Source organism: Remersonia thermophila, chromosome 5 (assembly GCF_042764415.1).
Source record: "Remersonia thermophila strain ATCC 22073 chromosome 5, whole genome shotgun sequence".
Classification (NCBI taxonomy): domain Eukaryota; kingdom Fungi; phylum Ascomycota; class Sordariomycetes; order Sordariales; family Chaetomiaceae; genus Remersonia; species Remersonia thermophila.
The window spans coordinates 1,773,759-1,787,960 of NC_092221.1; the positions used below are offsets into that span (position 1 = coordinate 1,773,759).

Sequence of the window (14,202 nt, forward strand, 5' to 3'; positions counted from 1 at the left end):
CAAAAAGCTAGGTAATGACGGTTCAAACGTCCAGTGCCGGACGCCCCAAGGGGGTTTAACCGTTGAATCAGAACCCGTTACTCCGCACTCGTCCAACTTCCCCGTCAATAAGAGGTACCTGTGACCCACCTGTTTGCCCATGTCCCTGAAACAACGGCCGTCCGTTCCTTGGCCCCAACGGTATCGACGTCCAGCATGCACAACATGTGCTTACATGTCATGCCAGCCATGTACTTCATCTGTCCCCCGCCCGTCTCACCCTTGAGCACGCACCCACAAAAGGAAGAAAAATAACCAGGAATCTTCAGCCCATCCATCGGAGATGGCTATGTCCCCACCGCAGGCCTCCTCTCGGCCATCATCTTCCTGTACGACGCCACCACGCTCTCCCGAATGCTCTGCAGTTCCTCTCTCTGCCTCAGACTCCCCGCCGACTTGGGGATGTTCTCCACCTGCACCGTCGCCCCGCCGATGAGAGTCTTCTTCGGCACCTTCAGCTCGGGCGGGGCCTGGGCAACATCGTTCAGCCCAACCTTTTTCTCCCCGCGCCTCCTCTTCACCTCTTCCCACGGATCTCCCTCCGGCCCGGCCTCCTCGCCAATGTACTTGGTGCGTTTCCCGTTCTTCTTCTTCTTCTTCTTTCCCCCGGCGCCCTCCGCGCCCTCCATCTCCAGCTTCCACGACACGCCCAGCTCCATCTCCTTCTCCATCTCCCGCTCCTCCTCGAGCTCGCGCTCCTCCTCGCGGCGCTCGCGGATCTTGCGGTCCATCTCGCGCCACTCGGCGTACATGTTGTGCATCTTGCGTTCCTTGAGCGTCCGCCACACCTTTAAGCCCAGCGGGTCCTTGCCGTTCTTGACCATCTTATGCGCTAGCCCGCTGACGGGCAGGGCGGCGTCGACCCGCCGGTTAAACTCGGCGAGGCTCTCGCCGGGGCGGATCTTGAGGTCCTCCTTGGAGGGTGTTTCTGAGGGCGCGGACGCGGTGGCTGTTTTGGCCTTTTTCTTGTTGCCTTTCCCGCCGGGTGGCACGTCGCCGTTGTCGAGGTTGTTCTTGGGGATCTTCCCTTCGGCGAGAGCCATCAGCCGCTTGAATGCCCGCGGCGCATCGTCCGGGTCCTTGGCCCCGCGTTTCCTCTTCTGGCCTGTCTTCTTGGTGGCATCGTTGGCCTTCGTGTCGGCGGCCTTCTTGGCTGTCGCCTTTTTCTTGGAGATGGTCGTGGGCGGAAGCGGCCGGGCGATCTGGGTCGGAGGAAGATCGAAGCTGCGTGGGATGTTAGGCGCTGCAGGGGTGGAGCGAGGAATCCAAGCGGTCTTACGTCGACTCGTCCTTCTCTCTTCTTGTATGTTTGTGCGGCATTCTGGGCAGTCTGGTTCAGCAAGGTTCCGCGGATGGTGTGGCTCCTTGTTGATGATGACACTGCTTGTGCCAACCTTCCGCCGCTTGCTCAGGCCGAATGTCGATCAAAAAATCTCCCCACAGCGACGATAAGATAACAGCCCGATCCGGGGTTAGGGTTGCGTGTGCAAGCCGGTCCATGCTGATGTCACATCGAGGACATCGGGACACCCAATGCTCAGGAACCGAATCATCTCAAGGCTCATCAAGATCGCCAAAATTCCACATGAATGGACCCCCCCCCCTCCCCTCTTTGATCATTGGAAAAAGCATTGCGTGCCGAGTCAGCATCCTTCGCCGAGATGGACCAGGGTTGCAGAACAAGAAATGGCGTGCACGCCAGAATGGAATCCAGATGCTGCAGCACACGGTTCGGCGCCGTCCCCTCTCGCCTCTGACGCCGTGCTTCCAACATTCCAACTGCCGCTTCGTTGCTCATTCCAACCCCCGTACTGATCCTCCCAGGCCTTTTCTCCGATAGGAGCCTCGCAGTTTGGCAAGATACCCTATTGTGCCTGTTCTGGGAACCTGTGACAAGACCGGTCGTCTCCGGAATCGTGCCGTTGGCATCGTTGAATCCATCCGCAGCCCAGAAAAGCGGTCGCCTGGCGCAGGCCACAGCGCCGCCATCCAATCCTTGCGAGGTGCCAACCCCGCTTCCTCTTGTCTCCCACGCTCGCTTGTGGTGAACCCGACTACTAGTACCTGCGGCATCTGCCTCCCAGAAACGCCTCGTTGGCTCCAGCCTCTTAGCGTCGGCTTCACCGGTGGTTCTTGATCTCACCCTGGCTTGTGTAACGCAAGATCTTGGCCGGGGGCCTGGCACCAACGCCGAGATCATGGGATCGGCGACGGTGGGTCGGGTGGAGGCCAGAGGCTGGGAAGCCGTTACGCAGTTCGGCGCTACGGTGAACGCTAGCCCGGGCCCCTCTGGGCTCCTCTTCGGCGCCGACTCAGAGCGCCCAAGCACCTCCAGCGCCAGCACCGTGCAGCTGGAGGAGTTCCCCTCACGAACCAAGCCTCCTGCTTTTTTTGCGAGACTTCGTTCCATCATGGCTTCCTGGAGGTCCGAGAAGAAGCTCATGCCGGAGGGCAAGGCCGAGTATGCGCCCATCGCCCAGGGGGATGAGGAGAGCCGGGTGCATGACTCCAGTGACGGCAGCACGGAGACGCCTCGCCACAAACGCCGGTGGAAGTGGTCCCGTCCCTCGTGCATGTTCGGGGTGGCTTCTCTGTGAGTGAGAGAACGAGCCCTGCTTCGAACTTCCCGCTCTCCTCTGCACCAGCGATTGACCTACGTCCAGGTCGGTGGCCCTTCTCGTCGCCGACGTTGGCGACAAGATCGCGCGGAATCTCGTTGGGATGCGCCGGCCCGACCCCTTCGAAAACTGGGGGAGGCCAGGCACGGGGACCGAGGACCTCGCCTGGTACCCGACCGACTTCTTGCGCGACGTGATGCCGGTTCCGTGCCACTCGCACAATGATTACTGGCGAAAGGTTCCACTCTTCTCTGCTCTGTACGCCGGCTGCACGGGCGTCGAGGCCGACGTCTGGCTCCGCAACGGCGACCTGCTTGTCGGCCACGAAAAGGCGTCGCTGCAGCCCAACCGGACCTTTCAGACGTTGTACGTCAACCCGCTTGTCGAAATCCTCACCAGGAAAAACGCCGAGCCGGGACCCTCCGGTCCCGACGGCCGCGCCGTCGGCGTCTTCGACACCGACCCCGCGCAGACCCTCGTCCTCCTCGTCGACCTCAAAACCGACGGCCCAACAACGTGGCCTTGGGTCATGCAGCAGCTCGCGCCGTTACGCGACCGGGGGTGGCTCAGCTACTACGAGGACGGCCAGTTCCACCAGCAGCCCATCACCGTGGTCGGCACGGGCAACACGCCCTTCGACCAGATCGTCAGCCTGCAGCCTCGCCGCGACGCCTTCTTCGATGCGCCCCTCGACAAGCTCGAGAACTCCCCCTTCAACTGGACCAACTCGTACTACGCGAGCGTCAGCTTCTGGAAGGCCATCGGCGCTGTGTGGTGGAAGGGAGGCCCGGGGGTAGCGCAGCTAGCGACCATCCGCGCCCATCTGAGGGAGGCGCGTGAGCGAGGGCTTGTCTCGAGGTACTGGGCGCTGCCGGCCTGGCCGATCCATGTTCGAAACCGGCTCTGGCAGCTGCTGGTGGAGGAGGGGATTGGTATGTTGAACGTGGACGACCTTGAGGCGGCGACCCAGCAGGACTGGACGAAGCCAAGAGCGTTGTAGAGGAACCCGAGCATGTCGTCTGTCTTTTTTGATCATGCCCCGGACGGTAGTTTGTGTGTCGCAGCATGTGATTGAGATCATCTTGGGAATAGATCGGCTCTGGCGTGCGGGTGTACAAGGCGCTGCATCGAGGGCGGGCCTCGGTGTGGTGTGACAGCCAGCCGTCCCCCCTCGTGAATCTTCTGCCACATGGTACAAGCACCCCGATGTTATTGTTCCCCAGCCCGCTTCCAGGTGTCCGCCAAGTGCCCGATTTGTCTTGTGTGGGGATCAAAACAGCTCACGGCTCTCCAGAATTACACCCACGGGGTGTGGGGCACAACGCCGGAGTTGTAGGATGGATGGGTGGGATTTCATGTTGCTCGCTCACGCTGCCATGAAGGCATGAAGGTGGCTTGCTTCGCCTTGCCTAACACTACCGTAGTCATGAATGTTCCATCATGGGTTCTCTGTTTGTACTGTGTAGATAGGACGTAGATGTAACCCTGAAAATCTCACCGTGTGTGCGGTCAACCCCTCAACGCCCGGTATGAAGCCAAGACATAACATTCCCTTGCCCATGCTGCTCCCACCGCCGCCGCTTCTCTCCTGCTTCAGCAGCTGGTATCGACTCTCTCCAACAGACTATGCTTCTCAATCTTGGCCCCGCCACTCTCATCTTCTGTGTCGCTCTCATCCTCGTCGGGTACATCGTCCACGTCGCCGAGTTCCCTCTTCTCCACTCCTCTACCATTCTTCTCCTGAAGCCGTTGGCGATAAGAGTTTCCCTCCGAGCCAGAATCAGGTATCCCAATCTCATAATCGGACCTTCTCCAACTACTATCACTACCGCCACCATCCCCGCTGCTCCTGATGTTGTCGTTGTTGTTGCTGTCGTTGTTGAGGTCTCGGGGTTCAATGTCCTCTTCATCGGTAATCTCAACAACTCCGGACGATGAGGATACGGCCCGGCTGTCCTCTTCTGCCAATGAAGCCTGCGGTTGTGATGGCACACATGCCATGATGGATGCAAAGATTATCTGGGCGCCGTCTGGTCCCGTTGGTAAGCATGGAGGTTCCCCTGCCAGGTACACTGGGACGGGTACCAGCACAACCGCATTCTGCGATGTTGTGCCTTGTTGAGCAAGCTGTAGATTTGTAGCTGTTTCTCGCCCGCTTGACGATGATGTCGCGATGGGTGTTGTGGACATCGTTTCCCTTGACGCTAGCCACGATGGCGGCCTGTCAGCTTCTTTGCCTTTAGGCCCCTGAGGTTTTGAGAGCGACAACGAAACGATGGCAGCGTCGTTGGCAGAGATGGCGGTATCCTCAGACGTCTGGCCAGGTTCGATCTTTGGCGCACGCTGTGGCTTAGGAGTTGGTTCAGCTGCCTGCGGCATAGGATTGGCGGCTGTCTCGGTGTCCTCCTCTTCCTCCTCTTGCTCCCTGGAACCCGCCCCAGTCACTTGGCTTGTGCTTCGGACTGGCCTTGACTCTTGGGATCTAGAAATGGGCTCAGCCGAGGTGTTTGCTCGATTAGGTTTCGCACTTTTTGAGCTATCCATCTCCGGACGGCCGTCGGCCGTCTTTTTGGCCTCGTTTCCGGCAGAGCTCGAACGCGGCGGCCTATCATCCTTTTCGTCAACATCTTCGACTGTTGATCGGCGTGACGGCCTCCGGATGGTTGTCGGCCCATCTTCCTCCGACGCTCGTGGCCCTCTCGGATTGCCGGTCTCAACAAAAACACTATCTTCACTCGCTCGTCTCGTATTTCTGCTCTCAGCCTTCGGTGTGAAAGGCCTAAATTTCTCGGCCTTGTCGGGGTTTGCGGTCGAGGATGCCGGTTGTTTCTGAGCAGGTCCCTCGGGCGCCGGGTTGGAAGTCGGCGTTTCCTTCTGAAGCCGAATAACCTTGAACTTGTTGGGTTTGTTCTTGTCCTGCACCACAATCTGAACATCGTGGTTCGTCACGAACTCGCCTGAGAAACAAAGGTTTATGACCTCGTCTGTCTCGGCCACTTCGGGCGTTTCCAGCCCCCTCTCACTCTCTACCTCCTTGCTCCTACGCCGCGGATTGGGAGCGGCGGGAGCGGCGGGAGGAGCGTCTTCAGTCCTGTGCTCGCCGGTATTCTTCTCTCTTCGAAATGGCATTGAGGCCGGGCCGCTGCTATTCCGTCCTTCGCTTTCATGCGTCCATCTCCGTCGAAGCCCGCCTATTCCTTCAGGCTCCATACCCTCCCAGCTGCCGAAGTTGTTGGAGTGCTGGCGCTCTCTAACGGAAGCTCGCGTTGAAGACTGGGGTTCCCCGGACCGTTCTCTATCAACCCGCGCTGAAGATCGATGGTTCTCGTACCAGTCACTCGGGCGACCATTGACCTGGACTTCAGGATGCCTGACATTGCGGAATGGGTTTGGTGGCTGGTCATCAAAAGCTGTCCAGGGAGTCTCGGGCATCGAAAAGTCATCCTCGGCTGACCCTGAGGCGACAGGAGCTTCCCGATCGTTAGAAAATCTTCGGAGCAAATATCGGGCGTCAAATTCTGGAGGATCCCTAAGGCCTGGCTTGTCGCGCGTCTCGGAATACCTCCGGTCCCTGGGCTCGAAGCGAGAATGCAAGGGATCAGATGGGCCCGGGTTAGCCTTTTCCTTGCCTTTTTTGTTCTGCGGCTGGAGATCATCCACGGGAAGGGATCTCTTGGATTCTGAAACGGGGACTCTGAGAACACTGGAAACGAACTGCGTAATGTATGGGGGAAGTGTCGTGCCGTCCAAGCCAAGGAACGCTTTCATGGAAGGCCTTGACTCGGCGTCGTCGTCCAGCGGCAAAAGAAGGAGCCCAAACATGATCGTGGCCCAGTGAAGGGTAGAATTTTCGCATTGCCTCACGTTGAGCCCATCTCTTGGTTGGATAGGCTGTACGACTCTTCGAAGAAGATCCGCTCCTTCGCTGGTTGGGTTCGGGAGGAGGTAGCTGGACAGGCATGTCGCAATGTACCCATCTCTATCACCTTGGACATCCAGCTGGAGATTTGCGAGCTTAACAACCCACGGCTCTGGATTTTCTGATTGAAGAATGAGCAGCTTTAGAGCGTCTGCGTGTAGGTTGTGGTCGCCGATTTTCTCGGCAACCCTGATGGCGACCTCGATGGCGTGCTCTTGCTCTTGGTCAGATTGGTATGCAAGCTCGTTCCAGTCAGGTCGTAGACCTATCCGAGACGGAACGCAAATTGGGAGATCAATACCACCGCCCAGATTCAGCTTCAAAATTCCACGACTCTCTAAAGTCTCTGCGGGAGCAAGGGGTGGCTTCATGGCAAGAATGGATTTGGCCAGAAGCCACTGAACGAACGGCCTAGTCTTCATGAGATTTGTGTCGCCATGCTTGATTGTGTCGGCGAGGGCTGTTGCGTAGCGAAGCAACAGAAGGGAACGGTGCTTGGTAGAATTGTTGTAAGTGTCGATGTGGTTGTAAAGGATGAGAGAGGTAAGGAGATCGAGAAGGCCCATAAGGGAGGACTCGTCAAAAACGGGACGGCTCCAATCCTTGAGAAGGGTCTCTACAATCTGAAGGGGGTTGCTTGTGCCAAAGAACTGTGTGACCGTATCTTCCCAGCCGAAAGTGAAGACAGCTGCGATAAATAGGTCCTTGAAATCCCAGATGCATGTCTCAGCAACCAATTTGCGATACACCTGTGGCCAGTCGAATAGATGCTTTGCGCAAGGCTTTGCCGGCCTGACGATACGTTCGTTTGAGTAAAGTTCGATCCGGTGAAGGACCCGGAGGCACAACGTAAGCAGCTGAACCTATGAATATAGAGTTAGATATACCAGGAGTATTGTGAACTAACGGGTAACGAACCTCTGTAGAGCCGATTAAGCAATCAGCCCTTAGAGACTTCAGGGTACTCCTCACAACCTGCCATGCTCCATCGATATAGTTGGAAATAGGCCGTTGGGATAGAAGATCTAGAAGGGCATAGTTGGCTGCTAGTTTTTCCTGGCTATGGCCATCCGCTATCTCGTTGCCTGGAGATACGAATTCGAGGTCTTGAAACTCTTTGTAATAGCCGGCAAAGAGCAGCATCTCGGCATACTGCACACGAAGATACGGAATGTTTCTTAGGTGACCCAGAGAAGACCGGAAGTGTTCCTTTGCTTCCTTAATAAGGCCAAGCCTCTTAAGCCTGCAGAAGAGCTCAAGATCTTCAGACCAATCTTCCTGGATATCCATATCCACGCGAAGCGCCATGTCTTTGCCTCCTTGTGAGGGATCAAGTACTAAGTCGGCTGGAGTGTTATCAGCCTCGTCCCTAGCCTGGTCGGGGAGCCTAGGGCCTCTGCCGTTCACAGCCGCAGGGTCCTCACGGGAACCAGTGCTAGAATCGGCGCTGGTGGGTGGAGGAGACGGTGCTAGGGATCTGTCAATCCAAGGGTTTGCGTAACGCAGACCGGAACCTTGATCTCGGACTGGTGGAGGATAACCTGCTTTGTCCCAGGCCGAAAAGCTATCATATGGCCCGACGCGAGTTGGATCAGAATAGCCCGGCCTTCTCCAAGGGGCTGGAGCATAAGCCGGACCGCCCCAGCTTGGAGGCGCATCGCGGGCATGGACCCTTGTGGATGGTTGAGACAACGGCCCGAAGAGGCCAGTATGGAGGTCAGGGTCTATTCCCGGTGGTGGAGGACCGGCTGGCCACCCTTCCGTTGGCATATAACCACCCGGCCATCCTTCCCGGGGCGGGGTACCACGAGGCCATTCCCTAGTTAGCGGATAATCATTTGGCCACCTTCCTGTTTGTGGAGGACCAGCTGGCCATCCTCCCGCTGGCCAAGAACCGCTGGGCCGGCCCTGAGTTGGCGGAGGATCACCTGTCCATGCTCCCTCTGGCGGATAACTACCGGGCCAGCCCCCGGTCTGTGGAGGACAACCTAGCCACCTTCCCATAGGTGAAGAACTCCTTAACCTTCCGGCTGGTGGTGGGCGACTGTCTGGCCTTCTCTCCGCTGGCCTCGGTCTGTTGAAAACGGTCATCGCTTTGTTTGTCTGGTGGTCGGCGTCGAGGCTAAACGGATTATCGAAGGCATCCCAACGTCTGGAGCCCTCTGATTCACGTCGTAGACGACCCGTTGTGCGATCCGCAATTTTCACGGCGGTATGATTAGTTGTCCGCCCGGATGGTCGTTCAAAGCGTACTCTATGTCGAGTGAATGATGTTTGGTCTCTGGGTTCCTCGGAGGGTCCCATCTCCGCCAGGTGTTGATGGGGTTCCTCATGTGTGTAGCCGTCCACGTTGCATTCATCTCCTGGATCGTCGCTATCGTCGTACTCGAACGAGTTGTAGGACTCGATGTCGACCTCGGATGGACTTGAAGGGTCCGATCTTGGATTGGATTGGTAACTCGTTCGCGATTCTCTCCGTCTTTTCAAGGGCATGATGTCGCCAAGGGGTACTGAGAACCCGTTCAACTTCGAACGTTGATGTGTGTCGTCAAGGGATGAGCTCAGAAACTCTCATTTTCTCTACTATGATTCTGCAAAACACTCTGGACTCAGCGAGGCTGCGGATGTATGTAATAATACCGAATGCACGGGACCAGAGCGGGGGGCGGGGGCGGCTGAGCACAGGACTTAGGATACTATGCCATCTGCCTCATCCAACCTCGAAGCAATCAATATTCGCGCCTCAAACGAATCAGATATGCAGCAGGCGGCGGCCTCCAACTTGGAACTCTGCCTTGCGACAGCCAACGCAAGTTGACTCATCTGTCTCTGTCTCCCCATCCGGAGGCTGTGGCAGTGTTCTGGGAACTTGCATGCATCATTAACCTGCAGGAAGAGGCTTTCAGCCTTGTGGCTGGACAGATGCTTGTTGATACTCTTACCACCCCCCCCCCCCCTCCCCCCTTCCCCCCTCCCCCTTCTCCTCCTTCTCCTCCTCGTCCTCCTCCTCCAATATACTTTACTTGTGCCATGTTATGCGTGGTGCTCGCTTCCCCGAATAGGCAGAGGTGGTTTTGTCCGTCAACTCAACCCCAAAGTTTGTGCAGCCATGGAGACGACACCAGCCACTTATCTTCCAACGACGGAAGCACAACGCGAGCGGCCCCGGTTGCTGTTGTCCAAAGTTCCGAGCAAGGCGGCGACGAAGTATGGCAGATGCGATTGGGAGAGGTTCGACAATGTTACTTCTACACCCATGAGCATTGGACACAGGAAAATTGGAAAGGTCGAGGTCAACTACCGGTTTCTATTCACCAAATCCCAGTGGGGAGTCATCGGGCCATCGGACAATCCAGGCGGAATCCTGTACCTGGACCTTGATATCAGACAGCCGAAAGATTACGGGCTCAGTTCTGCCACGATCACGGTCACTTTGACCAAAGATGATGAAGACGAGTCTTTCTACCCTGTCCAGTTTACTAGCTACTACGGCCCCAAGAACCTTTGCGGCGAGAAGGTCCCAATCCTGAAGCGGAAGATCAAAAGCTGCGTGCCCGAAGCACAGGCGTTCGGGTTTGGAGGCGGCGGGCTCGGAATGCGCACGGAGAAAGTTATACAAACGCAGGAGCGTTGGCAGTTCTCGGGACATACCATTCCGACCAAGGGCAGTTGTTGGAGCAACCAGCTACGGTGGGATTTGAAGGAGAATTCGTTCGAGGCACAGCCGATGCACAGCAACCAGTTTAATACGGCCTTTGCACTCGAGCACAACGCCACGAAGTTTTATATGTCTGTCCACATCACCGGAAAGCTTGTCAGGCTCTCGGACACGCTGAAGAAGTTGTTCCGGTTTGGTGGAAAGAGCAGAAATGAGATAACGGTGACCAAGATTCAGTGGTCGAGAGAGTACACGAGCTACATGAAGCTGGATGACATAGCTCGAGGCTTGGACGCTGCCATGCAAGAAGAAAACATGGCCAACATCCCGGTCGAGGTTTCCTCAGGATTACGGGCGAGCTTTCACGACATTGTCCCGGCTCAAGACCAAGCAGCGCCACGGAATTCGATATCTTCGCCTCAACCGCTGCCACAACTCACACCTTCTCCTCAACCGCTGCCGCAGTTTATACCCACGCCCCGACCAGAACCGCAGATCAGTCTGCAAGCGCCGCCGCCGCCGCCGGTCCCCAGGCCTGCGCCAGCAACACCGCCAGCCGACGACGCGAGAATGCCGGCTATGACGCACTCGTCACAGGACCTCTCTGATCCGATCATGAAGGATTTGATGTTGGCGGCGGCTGGGCCCATCCCAGATCTTCCGTACTTCCCACAACCACCTCCCCAATTGCGGTCTCGACTTCGAGTCTTGACTCCCAGACCACCCGGAAGATCGGTGAGCGAAGGATCGGATGTCTCAAGCTCGGTGACGCTTGCGAACCCAGCCACGCCGCGAGATGAGATGCTTGGCGGCCCAGCCCCTCGTGGCGCCGTCACAAAGAAGAACGATGAGCCAGGGATGGGGGTTGACCAGAGGTTGCCAGCCACGAACAAACCAGATGGGTCGTGGCTCCGTACCGCTGCGGTTCTGCTAGGATGGTTTGAGCCGGCGGGCCTCCTGTTCTGGGTACTTGCTGGGCTAGTTATGGTTCCTCTGGTTTCGAGCCTGGGGAAGTGGCGCAGAGAAATCAGGCGCCAACTCCGACACGCCTTGGCCGACAACGACGATGAGCTTTCACAGAACTATCATTCTAGGACTTCAAACCAACAACAGAATCCTGTACAACACCGATCTCAATGTCAACATGGTCCTGAAGGCCAGTGCGATCCTCGATGGTGCCTGGGCGAGAACAACATGAAACGAAGGTTAGGGACATCAAGGGATGGGTTTCAACTTCACGCGAGGAGTCCCTAGAACATGACACCAAAGATAGAAAAACAAAACACCAAAGGGCTACCTAGAACAAAACGAAATAGAAGGACGAGGGTACTCAAAATGTTCCCGTCGTTGGATGACAGCATGGGGTGATGCCAACCGCCGTGACGAGCTGATTTGAGGTTGGCGCGGGCGGCAAAGGTTGCGGCTCAACATAGGACGCGCCTGACGTCTGCCACTCGTTGAACCCAGTCGCAGGAGGGTTAACACACTGATGTCTGCCGGAACAGCCTCTAGCGCTCAAGGTTGAGAACAAGAGCTAATCTGGGGGTTAGGGGCACAGAAGAAAAGGGGGCGAGGTCCGGACAAAGCAGCCGCGCAGGGTGACGAAACTGATGTTTGGCGATACGGCAAGTGCCTGCGCACTTATACCCTAGGTCCGGAGGCTCTTTTGTGCAGCGGCCTGACAAGGCAACAGCCGGCATGAAAGTTCCATCATCGGCTCTCTGCGATTGTCTAGATATTAAAGTCCAGTACATTGACAGGAAGGCCCGGGAAGTGAGTGGCACTTCGCTTCGTCTTACAGGTAGGTAGCCATGCCTCCATGAACTTCCGTGGCAACAACTGGTCAACTGAGGTGGTCAGAACCGAACATGACTCCACAAGGTTCCACGCATATACGAGCCGGGCAAAGATGAAGAAGTCCTCTGAACGATACGCACTGCAGCACCTTTTTTCTGAGCTTTCCTCGGGTAATTCGCCGAAGAATTAGCATTGTAGATATACCAAATATTGCCCCCAAAAAAGGAAGAAAGAAAGAAAGAAGGGTGCTTCTATTTTCTTTTCCGTTGCTGTCGCGAGCTTGACGGTTTGTGGTGGTGGTTTGGGTCGTGGTGCGACAGACTCGAGCATGTGTGTACATATAAGGCTTGACTGTCAGGCAAATAAAATTGATCTCAAGGACATCAACTACGCCGCAAGCAGAGGTTGAGGTCAAAATCAACATTTAAAATGGCAACAATGAGGTTAACACCATGTAATGTTAGCACTAAGGTCAATGCAAGAGCGAGGTACGACGTAATGGCGAAGGTGACGAGCGAAGGACTGCGCTGCGCTTCGCATCCCCCGGGGGAACGTCGGTATCCGGGCCTTGGTTAGAGCACAAAGAGTCCGGGCAGTTATTGCTCAGACCTTACAGCAACATGCTGTTTGGAGCCACTGACACAGCGCAGGTGACTGCCGAATCCCCGGTTTAACTCCGGCGGGGATCAACGGTCCACGGGTCCCCAGATTTACACCCACCAAGTGTGGGGTTGATGAGCTCATCACGTAACAGTTCGCATGCACACCATTCAGCATTGTGTGGAAGCGACCCGGGCGAGAGGAGGGGTCGGGCAGGCTCACCCGAGTCAAATGGGTGACTATTTAAGGCTCCCGTTTCCCGGGGGAGATCTATGAAAGAAAGATTGGAAATGGTACACCGTGATACCGTGATACGCACAAGACATTGCTAAGACCTTACGGCAACACACTCGGGTTATACAGGTTACCTCCAGAGCATCGCATTGAACGCGAGACACCATGGCAGACAACATGCAGCGAGCCCGCCGCAACTCCATCGTCCACATCGCGGAGCAGCGGCAGAACCTTGCCTCCCTCGATGTAAGACAGCAGTGAGCTGCAGCGCACCTCACACCTCCTTTGGCTCCTTTCCATTTTCACACTTGGCAAAGCCATCCCTATCCCGTCTCATTCACGCAGCTTTCCCGAAGGGCCCTCTTGCTGACGTCAGAACTTGCCCAGTCTTCCATCATCGACCGCCTCCCCTCCTACTCTGCAGCCCTCTTCGAAGCCAAGACGGCCATGCGGCTCACCTTCGAAGACATCGCCCGTGCCCTGGGCCGGAGCGAGGTTGCCGTGGCGGCCCTCTTCTACGGCCAAGCTCGCGCTTCCCCCGAGGACGTGGCCCGCCTGACCGAGCTGCTAAAACTGTCGCCCGAGACCAACGTGGCCGCGCAGATGATGGGCTTCCCCGACCGCGGGAGGTCGGGCCCCATGCCTCCCGTCGAGCCGCTCATCTATCGGCTGTACGAGATTGTGCAGAACTACGGGTACGCGTTCAAGGCGGTGATCAATGAGAAGTTTGGGGACGGCATCATGAGCGCGATTTGCTTTCACTCCAAGGTGGAGAAGGAGGTGGACGAGACGGGTAGCCCATGGGTGGTGATTACTTTGAAAGGGAAATGGTGAGTCCCCCCGTCTATTTTCTCTCTTTTTTTCTCCCTCTCGCTTCCCGTGGGCGTTGGTTTGAGCTGTTGCTTCCGCTTTCCCTCTCTCCTATTTTTCTGACATGACCCTCCGTCTGTCTTTGATCTGCTACGCTTGCCAACAATCGACTTCGTCCGCTGACCACGACCAGGCTGCCTTTCTCTCGATTTTAGGCACTTGATCTGAGGGCACACCCACGTGTCGATGTTGGATATCGGTTGTTTCTATGTTTACATTTCTTTGAGAGGGCATTCCCCACGCCACCCGGAACCGAGGCGCAAAAGGTGCAGGTCGAACATACGAAACCGCGGAACTGAGGGGCAAGCATTAGGCGTTTGTTTCTTTTGTGACTGAGTACAAGAGTTTACAAAAATGCATGGCTGGGTTTGATATCGTACTCGAGGAAGGATTGCCGTTTTTGTGATGCGGGACGGCATATGCAAACAAAAAGCTATGCCAACAATATCAAGGGGTTCAGGGGGGAA

At 56.5% G+C, this 14,202-nt stretch overlaps 5 protein-coding genes across 5 annotated transcripts; 3 read left to right on the plus strand and 2 right to left on the minus strand.

Annotated features, from left to right (window-relative positions):
- Positions 1-326: 326 nt before the first annotated feature.
- On the minus strand, positions 327-1,359 carry VTJ83DRAFT_5700 (uncharacterized protein; the record flags this gene model as incomplete). The annotated part of the gene is made up of 2 exons (XM_071012330.1): positions 327-1,263; positions 1,319-1,359. The coding sequence occupies 2 exons, from the start codon at positions 1,357-1,359 to the stop codon at positions 327-329; spliced, it is 978 nt and encodes a 325-aa protein (XP_070865075.1).
- Positions 1,360-2,450: 1,091 nt separating this feature from the next.
- On the plus strand, positions 2,451-3,657 carry VTJ83DRAFT_5701 (uncharacterized protein; the record flags this gene model as incomplete). The annotated part of the gene is made up of 2 exons (XM_071012331.1): positions 2,451-2,632; positions 2,703-3,657. The coding sequence occupies 2 exons, from the start codon at positions 2,451-2,453 to the stop codon at positions 3,655-3,657; spliced, it is 1,137 nt and encodes a 378-aa protein (XP_070865076.1).
- A 593-nt stretch (positions 3,658-4,250) lies between these two features.
- Positions 4,251-9,069, minus strand: VTJ83DRAFT_5702 (uncharacterized protein; the record flags this gene model as incomplete). Its single annotated transcript, XM_071012332.1, has 2 exons — positions 4,251-7,439; positions 7,495-9,069. The coding sequence occupies 2 exons, from the start codon at positions 9,067-9,069 to the stop codon at positions 4,251-4,253; spliced, it is 4,764 nt and encodes a 1,587-aa protein (XP_070865077.1).
- A 616-nt stretch (positions 9,070-9,685) lies between these two features.
- Positions 9,686-11,488, plus strand: VTJ83DRAFT_5703 (uncharacterized protein; the record flags this gene model as incomplete). Its single annotated transcript, XM_071012333.1, has 1 exon — positions 9,686-11,488. One exon carries the CDS (start codon positions 9,686-9,688, stop codon positions 11,486-11,488), a length of 1,803 nt encoding a protein of 600 aa, XP_070865078.1.
- A 1,542-nt stretch (positions 11,489-13,030) lies between these two features.
- On the plus strand, positions 13,031-13,890 carry VTJ83DRAFT_5704 (uncharacterized protein; the record flags this gene model as incomplete). The annotated part of the gene is made up of 3 exons (XM_071012334.1): positions 13,031-13,111; positions 13,253-13,695; positions 13,869-13,890. The coding sequence occupies 3 exons, from the start codon at positions 13,031-13,033 to the stop codon at positions 13,888-13,890; spliced, it is 546 nt and encodes a 181-aa protein (XP_070865079.1).
- Positions 13,891-14,202: the final 312 nt, after the last annotated feature.